Source organism: Lathamus discolor, chromosome 16 (genome assembly GCF_037157495.1).
Source record: "Lathamus discolor isolate bLatDis1 chromosome 16, bLatDis1.hap1, whole genome shotgun sequence".
NCBI lineage: Eukaryota > Metazoa > Chordata > Aves > Psittaciformes > Psittacidae > Lathamus > Lathamus discolor.
In genome coordinates, this window is record NC_088899.1 from 345860 (window position 1) to 361780 (window position 15921).

Sequence of the window (15921 nt, forward strand, 5' to 3'; positions counted from 1 at the left end):
GAGCACTGAAGCCAAGTGACTGTTACCTGCTGGGGCATGTGAAGCCAAGTAAAATTGAAACATAAAGTTAATAAATTTAAATCAGGACAGACTAAGTGAACCCTGAAACTGGCTTCAGAGTATAAACATAGTGTATAAACTTGTTCCACAGATATTTTTTTTGTAAAATAAATTCCTAATGTTGATGGGACTATTTTACTAGTGAACTATATACTCTTTGTAGGCTTTTGCTGCTGGACAGCATCATGAAGGTGGAAAAGCTCTTAAGATTTTCACTGTGTGTGTGTGTGTGTGGGGAAATGTCTGAAATGTTTTACATCTATAAATGAGCTTTTCTTTTTTCACCCGTGGGCATTTTAACAATAAGGGTAGAGATTTGTTCAATCTTAAACTTAGCTACTGCAGAGAAAATTTGGGACACATTTTGTTGATGACTGAAATATTTAAAGCGTATAAAATAACTTCATGTACGGAAGTATTTTTTCCCTTATTCTAATAAAATACTAAGTTGCTGGCATGATCTTGCAGAAATGTCTTGTTTTCATCTTCTGAAGATGTTCTGAAAACCAGCTTTAAATATTTTAACAGTCTTTATGCTACAGAAATGCTTGACATCTTGACAGCTATACCCTTCTATTTTGTGTTCATTTTGTTTTTATGTTTGGAGTTTCTTTAATTTGTTCAAACCCCACTGGTTTTGAATTAATTTCTTATTGAAAGATTTCACAGGGTTCTTTTTAAAATGTTGCTGCAATAAACTTTTTCTTCTGTTAAGGTTATAAGAAAAAACTTTGGCCATCTTTCTACAGTAAAAGATACTGGCATTCAAATAAAATACTTGTTATTTGACAGGAATTTGTTTCAACTTGAACTTGGGTGTATTGGTTTCTTAGAATTTAAATTAATCTATTATTAATTACAAAACTACTTTTATTAGCAGGATTCAGTTCAATTTTCATCTCCTTTGGGAACTCCCAAACATAGCATGAAGAAAACAACAAGTGCTGATGAATCAAAAGTACCAATGGAAGGATTGTTCATGAAAAAATCATCAGGAGCAAACATGTCTAAGCTGAAGAATGAACCTGTGCTGAATACACTGAGTAAGCAACAAGGGCAGCAACCAAAGCTCCCTGTTGTACCGAACCCTGACAGCCCAGGTGCGTGATAAACACTAGAAACCCTACATAGCTGCTCTTTTTCCTTGTAAAATAATGCAGTGCAGTTTTGCTTGTATCTTATGTGGCACTGACAAAGTAAGGTTCTGGGTGTAAAAGTTGTAGGTTTAAAATACATGACTTGTTAGTTTCAAGGTTGATTTTTGCAGCTTAATGGATTAGGGAATTGTGGTTCAGTTTCTGGAAGACCAGTTCTGCAATTTGGCCATGTTGTGAGATACATATTGCAGACATTTAAGGAGTACAGTTGGACTTTTGATTAAGAGTTTACATTCACCTGTGAGTGAGCTTGGTATCTGGTAGTTACAGATACTGATGAGTGTGAATAAAAAAGATTAAAGAAATGGAATAACGTCCAGGAGAAACGGTTTTGTACAGATATTTTATTATTTATTTTTTTCTCTTTCTTAATGTGTTATCTCCTGTGCACTTGCAGAGGATCACATCTGTCTCTTAGACTGCATTGTGGTTGATCTGCAGGACATGGACATATTTGCTGCAGAAAGATATCACAGAGAGTGTTCAAAGGCTATGGAAGGTACTAATGCAGACTTGAGCTTTCCATCCTACTTTGTGAGGCAAACAGGAGGAAGCTTATTGACAGAACCTTTCAGATTGAAGTTACAAGTAGAAAGAAACTTAGACAAGTGAGTTTAAACATGATCACTTTGTTGTCAGCCTAAACCCAGTGTTTTAGTTGCCTGTTATTGTTTCTTAAATGTGTCACCTGCTGGTTTATAGTATCTTAAAATACTGATGTTTTTTTCCTTTGTTGCAGAGAGTTAAGTCATGCAGTTGCAGACATATCGATACATGGCAACCTGTCATCAGTCCATTGCACTCTGGATTTGAACAAGTATAAGCTGATAAGGGGACTGCTGGAGAACAACCTTGGGGAGCCTATAGAAGAGTTCATGCGGCCCTATGACTTGCAGGATCCAAGAATTCATGTAAGAGGAACTCTATGCAGTAGAAATTCTGTCTTGAAATGTCAGGGGTGTTTGGTCTTCATGGCAGGTTTCTCACCTAAAGCTTAAAAAAAGCACCCTAAATTTTAGAAACTACTTACCTGTTTTAGTAATAGAAGGTACCAGAAACAATTTGAAAGAATTGTTGGCTTTTGGGGTTTTTTTTAGGGAATAATGATTGATGATGTTTTAAGAACAAGGAAACTCTGAAACAGTAGTGTGAAAATGGATTAACTTCAAGTTGAAGGCCACGCTGTTGTGAAATGTAACTTTCCCCCAGCAGTGGTTAATGAAGCTCTTTGAAGGAGAAAGAACAGCAGCTCTTTGTCTGAAATAACAATATTTAGTTGAGAATTGAAAGTTAAACAGATGGTTTTAAAAGGAATGTGTGTGTTTTCCACTTTCAGACAGTTCTGAGTGGAGAAGTGTATACTTCTATGTCATTCCTTATTGACATGGTGAATGTGAGCTTGGAACTCATGGATCCAAAAGGGAAAGATGGATGCAGCTCTTTAGCCAGGTATGAATTTTGTTGTTACTGAATACCTAATCCTGAATAATACGCTAATCTGAGAGATTGTAGGACAGGAGTTAACGGAATATATATTCAGCGAGATCTGGACAGGCTGGAGAGTTGGGCGGGGAGAAACTTGATGAAATTTAACAAGGGCAAGTGTAGAGTTTTGCATCTGGGGAAGAACAACCCCATGTACCAGTACAGGTTGGGGGTTGACCTTCTGGAAAGTAGCGAAGGGGAAAGGGACCTGGGGGTCCTGGTGGATAGGAGGATGACCATGAGCCAGCAATGTGCTCTTGCGGCCAAGAAGGCAAATGGCATCTTAGGGTGCATTAGAAAGGGTGTGGTTAGTAGGTCAAGAGAGGTTCTCCTCCCCCTCTACTCAGCCTTGGTGAGGCTGCATCTGGAATATTGTGTCCAGTTCTGGGCCCCTCTGTTCAAGAAGGACAGGGAATTGCTTGAAGGAGTCCAGCGCAGAGCCACAAAGATGATTAAGGGAGTGGAACATCTCCCTTATGAGGAGAGGCTGAGGGAGCTGGGTCTCTTTAGCTTGGAGAAGAGAGACTGAGGGGTGACCTCATCAATGTTTACAAATATGTAAAGGGTAGGTGTCAGGATGATGGAGCTAGGCTTTTTTCAGTGATATCCAGTGATAGGACAAGGGGCAATGGGTGTAAACTGGAGCATAGGAAGTTCCACGTTAACATCAGGAAGAACTTCTTTACTGTAAGAGTGACAGAGCACTGGAACAGGTTGCCCAGGGGGGTTGTGGAGTCTCCTACACTGGAGATATTCAAGGCCCGCCTGGACAAGTTCCTGTGTGATGTACTGTAGGTTACCCTGCTCTTGTGGGGGGGTTGGACTAGTTGATCTTTTGAGGTCCCTTCCAACCCTTGGGATTCTGTGATTCTGTGTAATATATGAAATTATGATTTAATAATGCAATGAAACTGATTTTTTTTTAATCAGAGTCCAGATTGAGAGTTTCAGATGACCTGAAAGATGGAAGTGAATGGCAGTGGTCAGAAGACACAGTGCAATTTAAGTTGTCCTTCAAATCAGAGTTTAGTTATCAGTTGACTTACCCGAGACAAATGGAATTACATTTAAGAAAATGTTGAGAGATAATCTTAAAAAACCCCAGACTTCTGCTGTGTTGTTTTGTTGGGGTTTTTTTAATCCAGAATGTTCTGTATCAGTGGGAAATATTATTACCTGCAGTATAGATCTACTTTCTGTCTCTGACATAAGGTGTGATTGTAGTTGGTTTAGAAAATATGTAAATGAAATATATTGGCAGTATACTATGCACATTTTAAACAAGAGACTTCTAGAAATAAATGAGCTACAGGACTCTTAAATACGTTGTTTTGCTTTTTACTCTCCTAGGTTTGATTTCAAGAAATCCAAGTTGCTTTTTGAAAGCTCTTCAAATGGAACAAAGTCTGTAAATTTGGTTTCTCATTCCATGATGGCATTTGACACACGTTATGCTGGACAGAAGTCTGCTACAGGCACACTAAATGTATTCAACTGCATCTTTCAGTCATCAAAGAACACCAGTAGTCCAGGAGCAATCCAGATCGAATTGCACTTCAGGTTTGTAATCCTGGGATTTATGTGTTTGTTTTCAAATAATGACATACTTGATCAGGTTTGTCCTGTTCTTAATATAGCAGTTATTAATGTAGACAAACCTGCTGGCAATGTATTCAGATCTGAAGACTCTTTTTGGGTGGTCAGTTGTGCTTGATAGACTGAAATCTGCAGTTAGTCATTATCTAAAGGTTGTTGGATTTTTTTTAAATTTTTTTCCCCCTCATTACAGTAAACTTTAGGTTTGAATGTGTAGCGCATCAGATGAAGTTCTGGCCTACTAGAATCAGCAGTGCTTAAAGTCTGCACTATCACTTATATTCTTGCATATTAAAAATAATATAATATGATTTTATATGTTTTACAAAAGCTTTTTCCCAGTAGATGTCACAGTTGCCTTTCTGAGAGAATCGATTAAGCACAGAAATGTCACCTGTTTCACAAGACGGTCTCTACATTCACTTTTGTATTCTGTCCTACCCTGTTTGTTTTTCCTTATCCAGAATGCTTAAAGGCACCACAGTGGATATCTGTTTTGTTCTAATTTGTTATTGAAACCAGGAATGCAAAGTGTAGTGTCAGTATTTAACTGTAACAACATGGTGTTCTGTTGGAGGATGTTAACAAGCAAAGAAGAAGGGGAGGTGATACGGCTAGAGACATTGCTTTTGCCTTTTGTTACTCTCACTGACCAAACTCAGTATTCTAACTCTTTTATAATACCTTCTGAAGCAGTTGCAGGAGTAGCATAAGAAAAAAATCTGTGAACTATTTTAGTCCAATAGAAAATCTTGGAAGACATTTGTTCATAAAAAGACAATCAAGCAAACTTCAGGCAATTGAGAGAAATTTGTTGCAAAGATTTAGAGAATGTTTGATGGTTTTGAGTACTTCATAAGTGTGTGTTCAGAAAAACACCCAAGATTTTTATTTGAATGGAACTAAAATGCAATGGGATTAAAAAAAAACAAACCAAACCGAAAAAAAAAAAAAACAAACCCAAAAAAACTGGAATGGATTTGGTGTAACTGGTGATCCAGTAGCTGCCTAGATTGGAGGTTAGCTTGCCTAGTACAGCCTAATCTGATTATGGGTGATAGTTTCAGAGATTTTCTTCCTAACTGTTATGTATTTAAATTTTAGCCACATAATCATGTGTTAGGTTTTTACTGGTGAGAGCATCCTTGGCACTAGATGTAAGCTTTTGCAGAGCTCAGTGATAGTGTTATACTGGCTTGTGCCCTTTGGAAATCTCCTGGAGAGCCAGGGAGGGTTAAAGGCTTTTACTGTTGGAAGCAGTGCAGGCAGGCTGCTTCTCACAAAGGAACCACAGTCTTTAGACATTTTATAGTTCAGAGTGCGGTGGATGTAAAATTGTTTCATGGTGTTTAAGCACGTAGGTTATTTCCCAGTTAGCATGACCAAATATAATTGGTATTCTATCTAGAGAATGAAATCAAACTCTTTTATCCCCCCTGGCCAGATACTCAAAATGGGATGCTAAAAGTTCAGTAAGGCTGGCTAGCATTTTTTCTGGACAACAAAGCAGCTTCCTGTGCTGCAGAATGTTGTCAGGGTGTGAGAGGAAACACATTGTACGTCTAATGCTTTAGAGGGATATGGAGCCAGGTCTGAATTTCACAGGCAGTACGTTAGGTTTGGTACTGAACAGATGTAAAACAATACTAAAAACATCAGTTTTAAAATTGGAGGCTTTGCAAAGTAACACTGATAATGTCAGTGTATTAAAGGAACTTTTGTAAGTTAATTTCTTGTTGCATAGCTTTTCAGTTTATCTTTTGTATCATTAGAGCTTTGAATTCATGCAGTTTAGATCTGTTGTGTTTCTGTTGGTGAAGCGACTTGATGTATTTCAATCTGTTTAAATATATATATGGTGTCCAAAGGCCAGACACTCTGTAAATTAAATACATCACTACAAAGTTACGTGTAGTTCTTACTTGCTAGATACTGGTAGTTTTCTCCACCATTTTAAATATATGCAAGTTCATATGTATCCTTCTCTCTTCCTAAAAGGTCTACAAAGGATTCCTCCAGTTTCACAGTTGTTCTGAACAATCTTCGTGTATTTCTGATCTTTGACTGGTTGTTACTTGTTCATGACTTCTTATATACCCCTGGGGATATCAAAAAGCGGGAAACTCACCATTCTTCTCGGCCGCGAACTTACAGCAGTGAAACAACTATAGTTCCCAAAGCAGTGAAAAGTGGAGTAGTTACAAAGCGTTCATCACTGCATGTGTCTACAGAAAAACAATTGGAAGTAAAGGTTAATGTGACAGGTAAATGTATTCTTTTATAGTGCCTTTCTTAGGAGCTTTTCTAATAAGAAGCCATGGGCTAGTGGAAAAACAGGTCAGTTAAAGGACCTGCTACAAATGCTTAAAATACCTTAGTGGTATTTCCAATTGCCTTGTTGATTATTTGTCATTTTGTTTTGTTAAGGAACTGAATTTGTGGTTGTTGAAGACATGTCTTGTTTCGATACCAATGCCATTATTTTGAAGGGGACAACCGTTCTCACTTATAAGCCCAAGTTGTTGGATCGTCCTTTCTCTGGTAGTTTGTTTGGCATTGAGGTAAGAAGAAATCAATTACGTTTTGTAAAACATCTAAAATTAGAGGAGATTGTGAAGGTACTTTACTATAAATATAAACTATGGCTTTTGAAGTTTATTACTAGTTTATAGTTTATAATATAAGTAATATAAGTAATATAATATAGTTTATAATAGTTTATACTATTTTGAAGTTTGTGAGTAGGAATTCTGAGTATGCAAAGTGACCTTGCATCCTCTCCAACAGACCAGGACCAGAGTTGGAGTGCTGCAGGCAGTCTTGGGGAAACAGAGCTGAAGAAGCTCTGAACAGCTGAAGAGAGAGCAATAAGAGCATTCAGAATTGAGTGTTACATAGTGTGTATAGGGAGAGTTTAAAAGAACTTGCTTGGAAGAAGAGGCTGGGCAGAGATAGAGTGGGGTTAAGTTTAGCATTAAAGGGAATATTTGGTTGCATATCAGAATCTCTTTTCCAGAACTTACAGCACAGCTGGGCGCTGGAAGAAATTGTCTGGAGAAGTTTTGGAATCTGCTGTCTTAAAGTTTGCAAAGGAATTCTCTGTAGAAAGTAGTTTGTTCATGGCTATAGTCATGTTTCATGATAGTCAGTCTTTGATTCTGAGGTTCTTGCTAGGCCTTTTCTCTCACTTCCTGATTTTTTTAAACCCATTTGTAATTTGTAGGTGTTTTCATGCCGGTTAGGAAATGAGCAAGAGACTGCACTGTCAATCATTGATCCAGTACAAATTCAGCTGGAGCTTGTTGGGAATGCTTCCTACCCGAGTGGTTCAGGTCTGTTGGATGCTTTCAATAGTGAGGATTTTCCTCCTATTCTAGAGGTGAGATTAAATACCTGAATAAAACTGCATGCAATAGAGGATACTATACCATGATCTTGAACAGACTACTTTCAAATGCATAAGAAAAGAGTAAGACAGATTTTTGATCAACTGGAAAAGGCAAAGAAGCAAACATGCAGAAAGTGCACTTAGTGGTAAGGAGCAAGGGATTTCTGGGATATATTATGGAGATTAGTAGAGGGGGGAAAAAGGTAGGCTGACATGTTAGATAGTTACTAATACTTGAAAGAAGAAGTTTTGTGGTCTGTATCTCAGTGCTTCTTAAGAGGGGAATCTCTTTGTACCATTATACCAAAGAATTTTTTTTCTTTTTTTCGCGCCGCTGACACATGCTTTTAGTTGTTAGGAAGCAATAATAAGCTTGGTAATTTTATTACTGGAGGTTTGAAACAGTGTGGTCTTCAGATTCTAATACTAAATTTTATCTTCTTTTGTGAAAAGCTTTGTTAATATTTGAAGCATACAAGAAAAATATATAGAAAAGGGTAACTGAATCTTATTTTTTAATTTTCCATTTAGATTCACTTGCAAGCACTGGATATCAGACTGTCCTACAATGATGTTCAACTGTTCCTGGCAATTGCAAAGTCAATTCCTCAACAGACTAGTGCAGCTATGCCTGAGACAACTGTATCAACTGCTGAAAATACTGCTAACCCTTCCAGTTCAGCACCAGTGAATGAAACTTCCTCCTTGACACATGAAAACAGAGATACATCCAAACGTGTGTTGGATCCTGTTCTTGGTATGTTTATAACTGCTGGAGCAAAGTTATTTTCTATATCTAACGGAGGTTTCCGCTGTGTGAGGCTGGGCTATATGCTTAACAAAAAAGATGGTGATATCTTCATGTGTAAAGGCCTTCATTAATTTGAATTATCAATTATAACAGTGTGATGATACTGGGTTGTGTGTGATGATACATGACACTGGGTTGTTTTTATTTAGCATCACTTGTCAGTGTAAACCATCATGGAGTACTTCATATGTAGCAATGATTTAAAGCGGGAGAGGGGCTACCTCTTCAAACACAATAAACTGATAGTGAAGTGGAAAGCATCACAGTTACTAGTTAACCTCTTTAGCAGTCTTTGACATGCTTTTTTACAAACAAATTTACAAATACTGAGTGTGCTTAGAACCACTGTCTGACAATAGTGCTAACACACACTAGTGAAAAGGTTTCTTCTCTGTTACTGCACTGGAGAGTCATGTAGGGAGTTCCAGGTAATGATGTTCTGAGTGAAGGGTTGGTTTACAAACTTGTAGTCCCAGCTTAAATTCATGGAGTACATTGGCTTCCTGTAGGAGAATGAAAATAGCTCATGTACTCCAGAATATCAACATACCAGGTCGGGGGGGTTCTGTTTTAGGTTTATTTTTCTCAAAGCGGTGCTGACTCATATGCTTTTTCTACAGTCATAATCTTATACAAACAACCCCTATTTTTCATACAGATGTAGCTTGATTTTGGAAATGAACACCTGTAGATAACTGTCACGGATTTATGGTTATTTAATTGTTCAATTACAGAGGTGCAGCTGGCTCGCCTCCAGGAGTTGGGATTCAGTATGGAAGATTGTCGTAAAGCTCTTTTGATCTGCCAAGGTAACTTCAAATAATCTCAGCTGGCCTTGCAGACTGCCTAACTTCCAACTAAGTAAAAACTTTCAGGCTGTAAAGTAGCTGATGCACAGGCAGTATTTCCTTCTCCTGTTTACTTTGGCTGTGTGTGGGCATGTAATCTTAAGCATTCTCATTTTTCTGTTCTATTGCTGTGTAGAACCTACCCCTGAAAGATTCTTCTTGGTTTTGGGATGTCATATGTGGGGTGTTAGAGTATATTTTTGTCTGGGGGGTTGGATTGCTGTTTGGGAGCTTTGGGTGTTTTTTTTTCTTTCATGGTATACCTATTTCTTGCTATCATCCTCCTCTTTCTCCTTGGAGCATGTGTTTTCATCTCTCCTTTCTGAATTATGTATTTTATCTACTTCTACACGTAATGTATGAAAAGAGATGGAGCTTTAGCACAAGTGACTTTAGCACTGTCATGTTTCCCACCTTGTTTATAGGCATTCATAGAATTAATATAGCTTTATATATGTTGCCACTCTGTGCAAACTCGAAAAAATATTTCTTATTGTTAGCAAATACTAATGTATTTGTAATCTTCTCATATTTATGTTAGTAAGTAGAAGACATTCAGGGTACTGTTGGTGTCTTGCTATGCTTCTGAAGAGAGAGGGAATTAGTTTGCTTATGTATGTTTTTAAAATAAGTACATTTTGTTGAAAATGTAGGTAACGACTGATGGCTTGTTTGGTTTTGTCTAAGGTGACTTGAAAAAAGGAGCCACTTGGTTATTTAAGAATGCTGAACCTTTGAAATCAGTTTCCCAGACCTCTTCTGGTCGAGATAGCCAGGGGATTTTGCCTTTTCAGTTCATCTCTGGAGTGGAAATAAAAGCAGAAATTATATGCATTTGCTTTATTGATGACTGCATGGACTGTGATGTTCCCCTTGCTGAGTTAACCTTTTCACGTGAGTATCTTGTTTTGCTGAGTGAGCTGCATAAAATTACTGCCAGTTACTGTGTATTTTCAGCATCATTCATGCTCATGAGATTACTGCCAGTTACTGTGTATGTTCATCATCAGGCTCATGAAATTTTAACGGATGGTATTTTGGTGGTGGTGGTTGAGGGTGGGGTTGTTTGTTTTTAGTTTTTGTTTGTTTGAAGTTTTGTTTTTAAGAAGATTACAGCCTTTGTAGTAGTAAGTTTCTGGTTTCAGAACATAACAAACGGAATCTGTCCTGAGCATGTTGTAAAACATCTCTGGCTCTAAATGTTATTTGAAGCATATTGTGATACACTTTCTGTACCATTTAAATTTAAAAGACAAGACAAAACCTTCCATAGCTTGCTTAACAGTTCATGAAATTGGGAAATTTGATTGTTTTGCATTAGTGTAATGTTCACTTTTTTTTTGCAGGTTTGAATTTCCTCCAGCATTTGAGAGCCAACCCCGAAGGTTGTGCTCGTTTTACCCTCTCTGGAGATTATTACAATCGTGAGCTTTCAGGTGAAATACTGGGGGGTTTGTTGTTTTCTTTAGTCAAGTTCAGGAAAACAGCCTTGCTTACTGCGGTAGCCTGAACTTCACCCAACATGAAGTGCATGTAAGGGAATGTGAACGGTTGAATTTTGTGATAGTATGTGTGTGTGTGTGTGAGAACATGTGATCCTAGACAAAATATCCTGACTTGATACCAGATGGAGGAATGTGAAAAGTGGGGAGATTGCTGATACGAAAGTTCATAGAATCACAGACTGGTTTGGGCTGAAAGGGACCTTAAAGATTATCTCATTCCAACCCTCTGCCATGGGCAGGAATACCTTCCACTAGACCAGGTTGCTTCAAGCCCTGTCCAACCTGGCTTTGAAAGTTGCACTGAAGCTTTCAAATGTAATGGCATAAAAAGGTTATCCAGGAACATGACAGTTGGGTAACTAGCTGTCTCTGCATTCACTTCTCTTTGTTAGTATTTAATTGTTTTGATGCATTCAGTTTGTTACTTATTTCAGGAAGGAAAAAATGTGAGGGTAGGTGAATAGGCTGAAGACAATGGATTAATGTAAGACCATCATAATTTATATTTTACATATAAAACAGCAAGTTATGCCTCAATACTGGTCAGGCACAGAAGAAATAATCCAGTTACATGTTTTCTCTGAATGGAGAAAATAAATTTTCTGTTATAAAATTGGTGTCAACCACCTCAGGAATAATCTGTCAGTAACTAAGTTACTGAGGTTTATTTGTTTTTAAAAATACATAGGATGGGTTTTTTTAAATAGCTTTTAGACCTTTGTGATACTGAATATATAGCCAAATGGCCAACTTAGTTTTGAAAATGATTTTAATACAATTATACCTATGTCAGAGAACCTAGTTTCAGTTAACTTCAGTACGAAGCTGTAATTGCCTTCTAATGCTTTCCTTGGAATTAAGATATTTCCAGAAGACTCAACATCCATTAAACACTGGTTCAAGTGGAGGAGCTGGAGCAACTTTGTATTAACTGTAGGCTTACAAGTTCGTCTTGAATGCAGATTGAAAGGGATCTCATTATTTGCATTATTAAAAAGTTAGGTATGTAAGCATTATTAAAAGGTTATTATTAAAAAGTTGCATTATTAAAAAGTTAGGTATGTAAACAGCATTCCAATTTGGTCTTCAGATGTGTAATACATGTGACTGTTTCTGTTCATACTCAGGCTGGGAGCCATTTATTGAGCCTTGGCAGTGTTCAGTTTCTTGGCAACAGCAAGCTTCGAGCCGCCTCCACCCTTCGCGACTGAAGCTGGAAGTAAAGGCTGAACACCGTCTGGATATAAACATTACCTCTGTCTTCATGGGTACGTTTGAAGAGCATCACTGTAGAGTCTAGTTTTCAGTGTTTCAATGTACTGAAAATGGCAGGCACTTCTGATTGCTGGTGTCGCAGAGATGGAGGGAATGAGATTTAGTGCCAGTCCCTACATACTTCCCATGATATTGTACACAGGTGTGCATTTAGGCAGCCTGTATTTTATCAGATATTGTGGAAGTGAAAAGAAATGAGCTGCATATTTTAGAGGATAGTAGGAATTCTTTCTTTGGTCATAGGAATTCTATCAAATTCATATGCCACTTGAAATTTGGTTTTAATCAGAAGCAGACTTTCATCTAAAGCTTTCCCTGCTTTGCAATACTTAAAAATACTTTTATGAGCTCAACTCATTTTTTCAAAATCTTGACAGGTGTAGTGGGTAGCTACTCATTTCAGTTCTGTGGTCTCTGAAAACCTGACCTGTCAATTCACACCTCAGGAAATCAAAATATTTTGTTCATCATTAACTCAAACTTCATGTAAGCTTCTGTATTGTGAGCCTATGGTGGTGTGCATTTCTGAGAAAGATCATTGCTTATTCTGTATGGAAATCTGAATGTAATCTGACATAATAAGAAAAATGCAAATGTAACAGAAGAGCCTTCCTTGATCCTTGACTGTTTCTTCCTTTCTCCTGCAATCCTGTGGCAGAAAGAGGGAAACAAAGTGGGAGGGAAAGAAGCAAGTCAAATATTCCTAAGATGCTTTTTAATACTAGTGACAACAAGTAGTAAGACTAGTTTATGATTAAAACTGTGCAGAGGACTCTGTTGGTGTCTAGATATTTATTTACGCAGGAATGCGCATGTACCTCTTAAAAAGAGTAAAAAAATAAATCAGAAACTGCTTCTACTGTGAAAGTATTTAAGGTTAATTGCCTTCTCAGGGAGAGCTCTCAGACTGCCACAGGAGTGTCTTGAGAACATGGAATTCCACTGAAAGTTTTAAGAAAGGAAAAAATCTTAAGAATATAAAAAATATTTGGCTTTGAAGACTCTACTGTGATTGCTTGTTTGGTTTTGACTTATGTAAGTGGCTCATAGAAAAAACAGTGAAATAAAACTACCATTAAAGTGAAGTTTCTTCAGTGTTAAGAATGTAACATGCTTTTCAATTGCTTTGTTTACTGCCACCTTGGAGACATATACTGTCTATGCTTATATTCCTCTAGAGCAGTATACGTGTACCAAACAGTCCTGGATGGAAGATTACTGTAAACAGGACAAAGAGGTGAATGTAATCAGTACAGAAGACTGGATGGATTCTTCGGTGGATCCACCATGTTTTGGGCAGAGTATGATCCTCATTAATCACACTTTATTAGAAACAGTCCTGAGATACACAGTCAGCTGTCTAATGTATTACAAAGATAAACATTTGGTGTTCATATTATACAATGAATGGTTAATGATATTTGGCAAAAGACAAAAAAGCTATTTTCTGTTCAATTGTGTTCCATCTTTAAAACAAAAAACCTTTCTGGCTACTTAGCCTTGGGTGAGAACTTTGCATGGCTACTTCTGCTTCCTTTTTTTTCTCACACTTTCTCAGCTAATGAGTGACTACCCTGTCAAAGCTTAAATAAGAGTGTTGACTTTAGGGTGTGTACAGTTCAGAGGTTATCTTTTCCTTTCTGTACCCCCAAAGACCCGCATGACTGAATATCTGGAAAAAATGCTGTTATATTCATGAAACAATTCTCTAAGTAATAGCTCTTGATATGTGGCAGGTCTTTTCAGCTTCTTTCTCCCAGTGTTACTTCTGGAAGAAATTTCTGCAATTTAAATGCCAACTTAGTGTTAAGCACAAGGGTAGAGACTCACACACTGACTGCATGATGCCAACTGTCTCTCTTTCCTGATGCATGATGGGGAAGAGTCTACCTGTTATAGGCGGGTTTTCTTACATGCTAACTTTGTCTTTCCTGTCTGCCAGGCCTTCCTCTTGTCTACCTTAGAACTAGGAGTACAGCCAGTTTGACTAACCTAGAGCATCAGATCTATGCTAGAGGTACTGTATAGCACAGAGAGACAAAAAAGTTATTTTTTCTTCTTTGGAAGGCTCTTGTACAAAAAATACTGTGTTATATTTGTGACTAGCTGATCGATTGGCCTCTATGTTTAAAAAAAAACCCAAAACCAAACAACATAACTGCTACTTGGCTTTTAAGCGGCTTAACTTAGAATTTCATGCTGTCTTTCTGTTCCTTCAGGAAAGAAGGGAGAGGTATAACTAATCCTGAATAGGAAGACTGTCTTTCTGAGGAAGGTTATAAGAATTATTGACTGATCAGCATCACTTTTCTAGAGAGACGATACAGTATGATTAAAAACAGTGTCATAAAATCACAAGGTTTTATTTTATATTCAAAAAATACCCAGCAGTAAGTTCAATATCGATACTTATGCTTGATTCACCATGTTTATTTAGCTACTTAAAACTTTAAGATGCCTTCACAAGGGGCAGTCTGTTTTCCATAAGCCTTCAGAGTAAGGCATTCCTAATAAATACCTGGTTAATTTGTTCTATATTTGACAGTATGGTCTTTGGCCAAAACTATGCAGTTTAAAGTAAGATTTCTAAGAAATTTTTGACATTACAGAAGACCAGAAAGCATACTTGGTGAATATGTTGCCCCTGAAGAAAAGTTGCTGCATGGGAGGACAGAAAGCATTCTATAAATCTGTATCTGTGGTCTGTTAGACTGTCCTTCAGGAACATTTTCACTGAGTGGTTGCAGGCAGTTCATAGACATTAAAAAAAAAGGAAATTATAGAAGGATTTATTTTTCTGAGGTATTTTTCAGGAAGGGTTTTCTTTGTGAAATCAAATGGACAATACAAACCTCAGTATTTATTTCTTGGCTTTTAGTGGCTGTTACAACTAAATTACTAAATGAATTATGAAAAAAACCCTCCTTTCAATGGTAATATTTATTTTCAGGAAACAGGTTCAAAATGCAATTTTTACATTATGTTTTCTTTGGAAATTCAGGTGATGGTCCCAATGATTCTTTTTTAAAAGTCTCAATAAATTGGCAGTTGATTAAATGCCAAACTAAAATCCGTTTGGTTTCTGATCTGTAATTTTGTAGAACCTGGGCTAGCCAAAAAAATGGTATAAAGCCAAGCTCAACACTGAAAAGATTTGTTTTATTTGCAATTGGCAACAACCAGTTTTCAAGAATTCCATCTTCTTGCCATTGAACTGGAAAGAACTTTCCTGTAGGCTTCAGAGAGATCAGATTTAAGTCTCCACTTGCAGTTTAAGTTATACAGGAATTTGCTGTCATCTATTTAGAAGATAGTTGTATGTGATCATCAGTAACTCCTTCAAAAACGTACCTACCCACTACCCCTTCTTGCCTCTGTAGACCTGTGCTTAAGTTACTAGTTAGACACGTGGTGGGATGGATGTGTTTCAAAACATGAAGTACTTGAAATTGGCATCAGTCAGCCTGTGGGATGACTGCAGATAAATTCTGGGGAATAGATTTAATTTCTGTCTCGCCTTTAGTTTAAGCAGCTGATTTATTGTGTGAGCCTTCTTTCTACTTCTGTCATTCAAAAGGAGGTATGTACTTAAGTAGCAGCCATTTATCTTCCTTCTTAAGTAAGTAACTAGAATTTGACAGGCTTTTTTTTTTTTTTTATCCTGTCCAAACACAGGATATTTTTTTATCCTGTCCAAACACAGTGCATCCTGTACTGCAGTACAGGAGATGAGAGCAACACTTGTGTGCTTGTTAGTATAGTAATGTGTACTTGGAAGAAGTCAAGCATGATAGGT

General features: G+C 37.3%; 1 protein-coding gene across 1 annotated transcript in view; it reads left to right on the forward strand.

Annotated features, from left to right (window-relative positions):
• Positions 1–15921, forward strand: part of VPS13D (vacuolar protein sorting 13 homolog D) — a 109454-nt gene that overhangs the window by 27555 nt on the left and 65978 nt on the right. Inside the window, exons 26-40 of the mRNA XM_065696176.1 lie at positions 941–1160; positions 1615–1825; positions 1957–2128; positions 2554–2666; positions 4053–4262; positions 6297–6562; positions 6726–6859; positions 7522–7677; positions 8218–8443; positions 9232–9306; positions 10033–10239; positions 10692–10781; positions 11978–12118; positions 13304–13426; positions 14068–14142. Of these exons, the coding sequence (XP_065552248.1) occupies positions 941–1160; positions 1615–1825; positions 1957–2128; positions 2554–2666; positions 4053–4262; positions 6297–6562; positions 6726–6859; positions 7522–7677; positions 8218–8443; positions 9232–9306; positions 10033–10239; positions 10692–10781; positions 11978–12118; positions 13304–13426; positions 14068–14142 (2419 nt within the window). The remainder of the gene's footprint in view (positions 1–940; positions 1161–1614; positions 1826–1956; positions 2129–2553; positions 2667–4052; positions 4263–6296; positions 6563–6725; positions 6860–7521; positions 7678–8217; positions 8444–9231; positions 9307–10032; positions 10240–10691; positions 10782–11977; positions 12119–13303; positions 13427–14067; positions 14143–15921) is intronic.